At 40.1% G+C, this 10,230-nt stretch overlaps 1 protein-coding gene across 1 annotated transcript; it reads right to left on the bottom strand.

The window, feature by feature from the left end:
- Nucleotides 1-748: 748 nt before the first annotated feature.
- Nucleotides 749-1,745, bottom strand: LOC125228403. Its single transcript, XM_048132967.1, has 2 exons — nucleotides 1,530-1,745; nucleotides 749-1,489 (listed from the first exon to the last, which is right to left on the bottom strand). Exons 1-2 carry the CDS (start codon nucleotides 1,743-1,745, stop codon nucleotides 1,043-1,045), a joined length of 663 nt encoding a protein of 220 aa, XP_047988924.1. The 3' UTR covers nucleotides 749-1,042.
- Between the last annotated feature and the right edge of the window lie 8,485 nt (nucleotides 1,746-10,230).

Raw genomic sequence — 10,230 nt, 5'->3', positions numbered from 1 at the left:
AATGAAACTAAGGGCAAAAATATTACATTAGCGTTAGGTACTTTTCCATTTATAAAGACATATGACGGCAGCTGAATACCTTCATGATATTAGTCAATGAAAATCATTGTCGAAGTCAACATGTAACAGGTTACTTCTTTAGGTACCTACCTTAAAAGGGCTTAGACTTCGTCTGTCACAGCAAACGCAGTTGAATAGCACACATACAAGCTGGTTTTCGTTCGTTTAGTGACTTCCTTTCACTTTAAGGGAAAATTCTTTAGATCAATTACAGTTAATTTGTCTAAGAAACTAAGTGTCTTAACTCTTATTCTTATAGAGTTATTTTTTTTAATGGGACAATTAGTGTAGGTAGTCGACCTTTATAACTCCCTAGTTTTTTTTATTACGACATGTGCCGTCAGAGACTTGACACTAATTTTAATTTTATCTTTTATTATTATGTATGTAAGTAAATTTTTAAGTACCTAAATTATTATTATTATGTATGAAAACGATGAAAAAATGTTTTTTCGATTTTAACAAAAAGTGATAGGTCGATAAGCGACAAGCCGGCCTAGACGAGATGACATTCGTTGACGCCAGACGCTTATTGCAACGCAGCCTGGCTCTGTCGCACCAATACGGAAGAGCGATAGAGATAGGGACGATAACGATATTATCGTAAGCTTTTGTGCATTTGGCTACGTCCGCAGCCTAAACTAAACATAACGACGTGTCGAATTTAACGTAGAACAATAAAAACACGGTGTATAAATTATATGTATATTTGTGTAGTGTAGCAATCGATTTTAGTGCAAATAATTGAAATTTAAATGCTTTACATAATTGCGGGTTGAGGGCTTTCGCGTGAAAAACATTGAAATCGCAACCGAGCGCTTGATCATACCGTGTAATGGTATCAAATTTATTTATTTATTTATTGGTAAACATGATTACATGACTTTACAGCTAACCATTGCGTCACATATCGGCTGACATAACAAGAAAAACAAAGTAGACATATACATTTACAATAATAGGCATACACCTAACAGACATTTTATATAGGAACAGTTGAACACCTCGCATCCATCGCCTCACACAATCTCAAGCATTCACTACATATTGCCGCCCATCGCCACGCAAACAAGTCGCACTCAGGTGTCGATGTCAGGAGCGCATTGAGCTGTGAGAGGGCGCGGGGCAGCGGCGAGTTCCTGTACGATACGGTACGCGCCGGCGGCACGGCCAACAGGTCGCGTCGTCGCGGCCTGAGTGCTATCCTCGGAACATCAGAAACAAACAGTCGTACGAGACGCTCTACAAGCTCGGGACAGTCTGACTCACCACGTAGAGCTCGACATGCTGTGATCATCAGCTGAAAATTCCGCCTCACCTCCAAGGACCCAAGAGAGCCAAGGAGATACTTGGTCGGGTAGAGATACGGGTAGAATCCGAAAACTTTTTTAAAAAGGAACCTTAAAAATGCTTTCTGCACCTTCTCAAAATTTGAGAAGGCCAAGGAAGATTTATGCCTTACTATTTAATAGTAAGGCATAAATCGATTCGTAGGGGTTCCATACGATCGACGAGGTCTCCAATTTACTCCTTACCAAGGCATTGTAAACTATTTTTATGGCCAATGGGTCTTGAAAACAGCGTAGGTTTCGGATTACAAAACCCAGCCTTCGGAAACAGCTCGTCGCAAGAGCAGAAATATGGTCGTGAAAAGTGAGCCGCGTATCAAACACAACGCCCCACATTCGCGAATTTCTGTTTGGCCATATGGTTGACTGGTAGAGAATGCCTCAAGGCATTAAGTCCGCCATTTGTACTTTTTTTTCCAATTGTGCAATAAAGTTTAAATAAATAAATAAATAAACGCCCAGGTCCTTGACGGAGAAGACACGATTTATCGGCTCTGACCCTAATATATATTGAAAATATAGAGCGGTATGTGAGCGGGTAAATGTACACACGCAGCACTTGGCTGGGTTAAAATGAAGTTTGTTCTCCATACTCCACCGAAATACCAAGTCGATGTCATTCTGCAACGTCTCGCAATCGGCTCTTTGCTCCACGCCGTATACCAACTTGAGGTCATCAGCATATAAGAGACATTGAGCCGCCCGAAGAACCGACTTGAGATCGTTGATCATGATACCAAAAAGCAGAGGCCCTAATATGGAGCCTTGACTGACACCAGACCGGGTATGGTAAGGAGTCGAGGCAAAACAACCATGTCGGACGAACTGCTGTCGATCGCGCAGATAGCTGGCAAAAAAGGTCAACAATTTGTGAGAGAAACCAATTTTGTCCAGCTTTGGAAGCAGCACGTCGTTATCCACGCGATCAAAAGCCTTTGCGAAATCAAAATAGAGGACATCGACTTGTATACCTCTATCAAGATGAGCAGCAATATTGTCCGTTAGTATCAACAGATTCGTATTGACTGAGCGACTAGGCCGAAAGCCATGCTGCGCGTCACACAGGAAGGGTCGAACCTGTGAAGACAGAGTTCGGTGAAGTATGGCCTCAAACAACTTGCCAAGGGTGGGAAGAACGGCGATTGGTCTATAATTCTCAACCACGGAAGTGTCACTCGCTTTCGGGATCGGTCTCACCCTAGACACCTTCCAACATCGAGGATAAGATCCAGAAGATAGCGCCAGGTTGAATATATATTGTATCGGCATCTTCAAGAAATCCATACAGCCCTTTACAATATACGCCGGTAAGTGGTCGGGTCCAACAGAGCTATTAGCCTTGAGGCGTTTTATCCCAACTTCAACCTCTCGCAATGAAATTGATTTGATATCAATGCAGTCGCCAGTAGGCTCACGATAGGCATTTTCTATCAAGCGTGGGTCAAGAAGCGGAACAGTAGGCAGAAAAACTTCTGAAAAATGGTTGGCGAAAGCACTGGCCACATCCCTACCGACAAATTGTTCGTCTTTAAACTTTATGCGGGACACAAAACCACCATTTGTTTTAAGACTGCCTACGTGCTCCCAGAAAGCGCGAGGATTGGCTTTAACTGTGCTTTGGATATGTCCAATATAACTATCGTAAGCAGACGCTAGACGCTCTTTCACCTTAGACCTCAATATTGAAAACTGTTTGTAGACGTCTATATCCCGTGTAGCCTTCCATTTTCGGTGCAGTTTACTTTTTTGCTTTATATCAGCGATCAGGTCGGCCGTAAACCACACAGGATATCGTCTACTTGAACTGGTCGGCCGTTTCCGTTTAGGTACACTGAGTTCAAATATATCATATAATATATTGTAAAATGTGTCCACAGCGACGTCGACATTGTCAGCACTGAGGACTTCCTGCCAACTTATTTCTGAAACTAATTTGTACAGGAGCTCAAAATTACCCTTAGTAAAGTTCCAGTCCCGACACATGTCCACATTGCTGGGATCCAATCGACCTGCAGCCGGTCGACGCGAACAGTCTCCTACAGGAACTGAGATATCCAATGGAGGATGGTACGCATCAGATCTTGGGACCAATCCCTCGCCTGCCGTCTTGGAGACCTCAGCACCAGTAATGCGCTCAGACACCAACACGACATCTAGCTTACTACCATGTACATTCGTCACTTCGTTCATATCAATCAGACCACAAACAGATACAAAATAACAATAATAACTAAGGACACTCCGGGACGCATACACTGGGTTCAAGTTCAAGTCGCCGATTACAAGCACTGCACCCGTAAGAGTGTCAATAACCGACTCCACTTTCTCAAACCACCGCATATAAGTTTCCTCTGAAGCACTGGGAGGAATGTACACGACACATATATGAAACACACCTTGACCCGCCACAAGTGTGACCCACATGTCCTCGCCGTTCGGCGTCTCAAGTTCCACACGACGCTCGAGCTGGATACCAGGGCGCGCCGCAAGGAGTACGCCGCCGCCGCGCGCGCCAGTGGCGCGATCCCGACGCAGAACGCTCCACCCGCCACACGCCAACTCAGCATCATTAACAGCATCGGTGAGCCAAGACTCAGTTACCGCGATGACGTCACAATCAAGAGCTAGCAGGTTTTGCCTGAAGTACTGAAGCCGCGTGTTCAAGCCCCTGACATTTTGGTATATTATGTCTAACATCGGAAGTGCTTTCCTCTTGGGACCTGGGGTTTTCCGTGTATGTGCCGTTGCTTTGTCTTCTCCGAAAAAACCACGCCTTTACCCGAGCGTTCTTGGGCCAGACCTCGGGGGATAAACACCGGTCATAGAGCTCGCCCGGGATGCCGATTTTATAAGATCTATAGGATCCCTTTGCTTTGATCTCAAGGACAGTGCAAGCTTTCTCGGGACATAATATTTCTAGATATGCTCGTATCTCATCGGGGCCAGATGCCATGTTCCAAAGGTGTATGTATTTGAGGACTTCTGCCGCCTTAAGTGAAGTAACTTCAGGCCCAGCTGTGCATCGCATTGAGGAGAAGTGTTTTTTTGCAATGACTTTGTCCTTATGTTGATCACGGCCGACGAGTGCAACACCCGCTTCCTCTCCCGTGGACACGTCACTGCTGGGCAACGAATTGTCGACCATGGACACCGGTGAGGAAGGAACAACGTCGCTATTAGTCTCGTTGCAAGTAGCGACCCCTACGTCATCCTCCACATTTTCCTTCACTACTGGCGCATATTTCTTTGCATTCCGTGCCTTGCGCTTTGGTCTTGACTTCCGTCTTGATTTCTGCTCCGATTCTGCGGTGACAGGGGGACTTACGCTCTGCGTCTCACAGCGACAGCCGGGCCAAATTAAAGGGCTTCGTGAGTAGTTTACAAATATATATCACATTATAGGACTTTTTCAACTTGGTCTAACAAAATATGAGAAAATGTCCAATAGTGGTAATAATTGTACCGGTGAAGGCTCGTTTTCAAAAAATTGCCAAAAATAAATAACAGAAATTTAATTAAACGTTGCAGATTCATTAAATACAAAAAAATATTTCAAAGAAATTGTCACTTAATTTTAGGTAATTTCTGAAAAAAAAAATGATTTCGTTTTAGCCTCGTTTACTCTTTTTTAATACCTTACAATAAAAATGTAGTCTGAGAAGTTTGTAGTACAGGGTATACGAATTATAAATTTACCTGTTTTAGTAATTAAAATTGTCCAAATTTTACAAATAAGATCGACTAATTCAGCTCTATACGTGTGTTTTTCTAAACGCGCTTTAGAGAAAAAATCATAATTAATTTAGTGACTTGGTTTTCAAAAATCCAGTCTTATAAAAATCAAGATAATAAGATGCTCTAACTGAAATTTGAATTAAATAAATCTATTGGATAACGGAAAGTGTAGTATTTCACCAACTAAAACTATCAATTTTACATTATTTTGACGTTTTTTTTGAAAGCAGCCTTAATAAAATGCGTGTCGGACCACGCATAGCCACAGATTACTAATTAGTTACTAACGTTACAGATCCTTCACTTGCCCGCAAAACGACAAATGCCTACGCTTTATTTAAGTAATATTAATAAGTTACTAACAGTTACTACAGAAGAGTACGTGCCACGCGACTACACAGCCACTTGTTACCTCGAGGCAACTGCTAGCGGGTAGGTACTTAACGCGCGGCCGCGAGCGAGTGATGTAGGCCTCGCATAGTTCCGTCACATCTCGGACACTGGCGATCAAATATATGAAAGAGGCGCGTTCCTAGCACACATTCTAAGCTCGTGTAGGTGAACGCGTACCATGCTTGAGATGTATGAGTGAGATATGACAGGTTGACTGTTCGCGTTTTTGACAAGCGGTAACTGTGAGGTAACCGAGAGGGGTGGGCGGCGCTTTCAGCGGGAAGCGGAAGTGTTCATACTGTACGATAGTACTCTTTATTATACTGTGGTTCCGTAGTTGTAGATCTATAAATTTGGCCTGCGCACTACCGTGCGCTTAGATAAGTACCTATAGGTGTTCATAATATCTGAGTTGTCTTAAAATATGCAGTAGCTGAGTACATAGACAGAAAGACGGACGGAATCGACGAAACTAGAAGGGTTCCGTTTTAACAATTTCGGTTACGGAACCCTAAAAATACTTTGCATAATTATGGGTAGCTATATCAAATAAAAGAAATCTTTGTTTGTATCTGAAATACAAATAAGTATATATTTTTAAGTTTATTTGAAGTTCGAAAGGTAGTTAAAAAATACTGGTAATAAAACTACCGAACATACTTGGTTCAAAATCTTGATACAGTTCTTTACATGTTTACAGGAGAACCGTTTTCCCCTTTGGACCCCTTGAAAATGACACTCAAGTTCACGCCATAAGAACAACATTGCTCAAATTATTTGATGCCTGCGGAACTTTTGAAACTATGTATATAAGGACGAGTAACAATAGCAAATACGTTTAAGGCATTTGTTAGTCGTATACCTCGAAATCAAAAAATCCTTGTAGCTTTTCACCTATTCGCGTTTTGCCGCGATAGCGTATTTTGTTGTAGCGTGTAATATCGACGGTATATTTTGTTACCCGCATCTTGTACTATTATATATTCTGTGCCCGCATATATTTTTTCCCCTAACTAGCTCGGAAACACATGTTTTGTCCTTTAATACCAGCGAGTAAAAACGCATTTTATCCACTAGTGGGTAAAGTAATTTGACCTTGAATAAAGTCAAATTAACTACTTTAAAATTGATAAAAGTAGGTGAATCTAGTAATAAAGATGATTTACCACCTGTGGAACTACTGGAAGCAGTGATAAACGCATTTTTGCGTTGTAGTTTCCTCGCTATAGTGAGCGGTAAAAAGTTTTGTGTTACACTCTGGAAGGTGCAAATGTATTTTACTTCTCGTGTGTTACACTCGGGTGCAAATGTCACTTCTCGTGTGTTAAAAAACTCGCAAGTTCAGGATTCTATTCTCGAACCACTCGCTTTGCTCGTGGTTCAACTATAGAATCCTTTCACTTGCTCGTTTTTCAATTCCACACTCGGCGTTAAAATACAACTTTGCCCCCTTGTATAACAATTATAACAAATAAATATTAATAGATTTTTACAACAGTAGCAAATTTTAATGTAGCGTTTAATCAGCCGTAAATATTTTTAGTCGCATTTTACCTGGGTCGCAAAGGCTATGTCACTGGGATATAATACGTGGTCAAATGGACATATATTAACATCAACATTTGCATTAGTAATATTTTATTAGTAATATCTTGGTAATATCAGTGATATGCACAACGAGGTTAAATAACCAGGAGAAAAACTACAAATGTGAAATGCATTTACAAAACAAATCTATAGAGGTGTGCTTGAAGGAAATATCACGATATCTAATAACGCATTACAAACAAATATCTATTGAGGTGAAAAGCGACTACTGTGAAGAAAGGCAGGAAAATAAATATACTATGAATTTTATACACCATTGTAATTGGCGACCAAAAATCATACTACAAGATAAAAAGTACTGTTCAGAAATGTTGATATCGCGGCGAAACGCGAATAGGTGAAAATCTGCAAGGATTTTTTGATTTCGAGGTATACGACTAACAAATGGTTTATGGGCATATTCGGTATCGTGTTCAAATACCTACTCCTGATTAAGAATTAATAATTAGTACATTGTGCAACAAGGGGAGGAAGTTGAATATTACTAATGAGAGTAAGTTTAATCGCGACGGCTTGCCGGAGCGATTTAAATACTCGAGTTAGTAATATTCATACTCCCCGAGTTACACACAATGTTTTTCATCACACTCGCAATGTAAAAAATATGTAAATAGATGTAAAAAAGTTAAGTACGGTACAAGAAATTTCATTATTCCCTTGGGAGAACGATTTTTCTATAACTCACGCTCCGCCTGCGTGCAACAGCACATTTAAAGTGCGGGTGTGATGAAATAGTTATTTGTTATACAAGGGGGCAAAGTTGTATTTTAACGCCGAGTGTGGAATTGAGAAACGAGCAAGTGAAAGGATTCTATAGTTGAACCACGAGCGAAGCGAGTGGTTCGAGAATAGAATCCTGAACTTGCGAGTTTTTTAACACACGAGAAGTAAAATACATTTGCACCCGAGTGTAACACAAAACTTTTCCCCTCACTATAGCGAGGAAACTACAACGCAAAAAATGCGTTTATCACTGTCCAGTAGTTCCACAGGTGGTAAATCATCTTTATTACTAGATTCACCTACTTTTATCAATTTTAAAGCAGTTAATTTGACTTTATTCAAGGTCAAATTACTTTACCCACTAGTGGATAAAATGCGTTTTTACCCGCTGGTATTAAAGGACAAAACACGAGTTAGTGAGGGGAAATAGTTATTTGTTATACAAAAAGTTGTTTTTTGAAGTAAAATACATTTTTGTAACACAAAACTTTTCCCCTCACTATAGCGAGGAAACTACAACGCAAAAAAATGCGTTTGTCACTGCTTCCAGTAGTTCCACAGGTGGTAAATCATCTTTATTACTAGATTCACCTACTTTTATCAATTTTAAAGCAGTTAATTTGACTTTATTCGAGGTCAAATTACTTTACCCTCTAGTGGATAAAATGCGTTTTTACCCGCTGGTATTAAAGGACAAAACACGTGTTTCCGAGCTAGTGAGGGGAAAAATACTTTTAATGTCGATTTTTTTACCAATGTATGTGTAGGAGTTAGCTGCTAAGGAGACCTGCGTCATATTTTATTTTCGCTCCAAAAAAGTTAATATCCTACTTTCCTAATCATTACACACTACTGTACCGAATATGCCCTTAAACGAATCCGAACCCTAAAATGACCGAACCCTAAATGCCCTTAAATGACCGAACTAGCACGACAAAGACGAACGTTTCCGAGGAAAAAATACGTTGGAAAATCATTATGGCCTACATTTGTATTATTGCTTTGGCAGATCTTATATCACGAAAAAAGTTTGTAGCTCCAATAAATAATAACGGAGATATTATTATTATTACACACAACACAATTACAATCATATAGCTGGGCACCGTTAATCAAATAGTTAACTTCGATAATCGTTAATCCGTTACTTAATAAGTTAACTTCGTTAATCGTTAAAGCGATACATTTCGGTAGATTTAACGGAAGTTAAAGTTAATCGATAATCCGTTAACACGTCATAAAAATAGGACTCCACTGTAGGTATTATGTAATTCTATTTACTAAGTACCCACCAAAAACCATTAAAACCTGTGACGCCAATCGGCAAAAAACCGAAATGTAATAATTACGGTCTCTTCGGGCTTTTACCGCCGTTGGTTGGCTAAATCCTAGATTTTGCTACGGATTGGTAATTATTGGGTCATTCATGCGGTCGGTTCTTCAGATTGAGATTTGAGATGGCTCGATGAACTCGATGCGTCGGACTCGATGCGTCGGTTGCGCGATTTGTCTGTCATGCCTGATGATTGCACTCTATTCCCAGGTTAGTGATCGATCTAGCACGCCTAATAAGATTTAGAAGATCTCGAATAAGTGATCCAAAGTCGCCAATTGGTCTTTAGACTGTTTATAACCGACGGATCTGCTTTTACCGATAAAACCTAGGTTTTGCCGTACTACGGGCTTTTACAGTAGCAGTAAGAACGTGGTTTTCGCGGCGCAGCGAGCTGCTTGGGTTGCTGGATTAACGATTAACGGACTCTATGAAATTTAACGGAATTTAACGAATCCGTTAAGATTTTTTAAAGTTAACTTAAAAGTTAATCCGTTAATCGAAATGTTAACTTCGTTAATTAACGATTAACGGATTAACGAGTTAATGCCCAGCTATGATTACAATAGATATAGTACAATTCTGTATCTTAAAAACCTAGACTCTTGCAATTAAATGTACTTATTTCTAGATACACTATTCTAAAATTAACTAGGTATGTACTAAGGTCATACCATGGTCATACCTTATCTACTATACAAAAATACGTCACTCTAATATTTAGATACGCGTCTACTGATACTTGTATCAAAATTACATTTTCTCAATCTTGCAATGAAATGTTGTCATGACTCATGAAATGACGTACTTCAAATTAGGTTGGTGACTACTACGTATCCGGTGCGCTGAGTGAGGAATTTCATAATACATTTCACACTTAAGCCTGTAAAGCACCCTTCATAATTATGTTTCTAAACGTTAAATTCTGACATTACGCCATGACATTTAGTAATCAGAAAAAAAAACATTAGAACTAATGGACCTGAATGTCACCGTTTAAAAGGTTACCTATATCATAGAGGAATAAGT

The sequence above is a fragment of the Leguminivora glycinivorella genome, chromosome 7 (genome assembly GCF_023078275.1).
Source record: "Leguminivora glycinivorella isolate SPB_JAAS2020 chromosome 7, LegGlyc_1.1, whole genome shotgun sequence".
Classification (NCBI taxonomy): Eukaryota; Metazoa; Arthropoda; class Insecta; order Lepidoptera; family Tortricidae; genus Leguminivora; species Leguminivora glycinivorella.
Note: the sequence above shows the minus strand (reverse complement) of the source record. Positions and strands in the feature narration are given on the sequence as shown.

Bases quoted from the DNA above. Each gene is read 5' to 3' on its own strand.
- LOC125228403 (XM_048132967.1), bottom strand. From the start codon at position 1,745: ATGTGGGGCGTTGTGTTTGATACGCGGCTCACTTTTCACGACCATATT. The intron at 1,490-1,529 runs TTAAATAGTAAG...GCCTTCTCAAAT, and splicing joins AATCGATTTATGCCTTACTA to TTTGAGAAGGTGCAGAAAGC.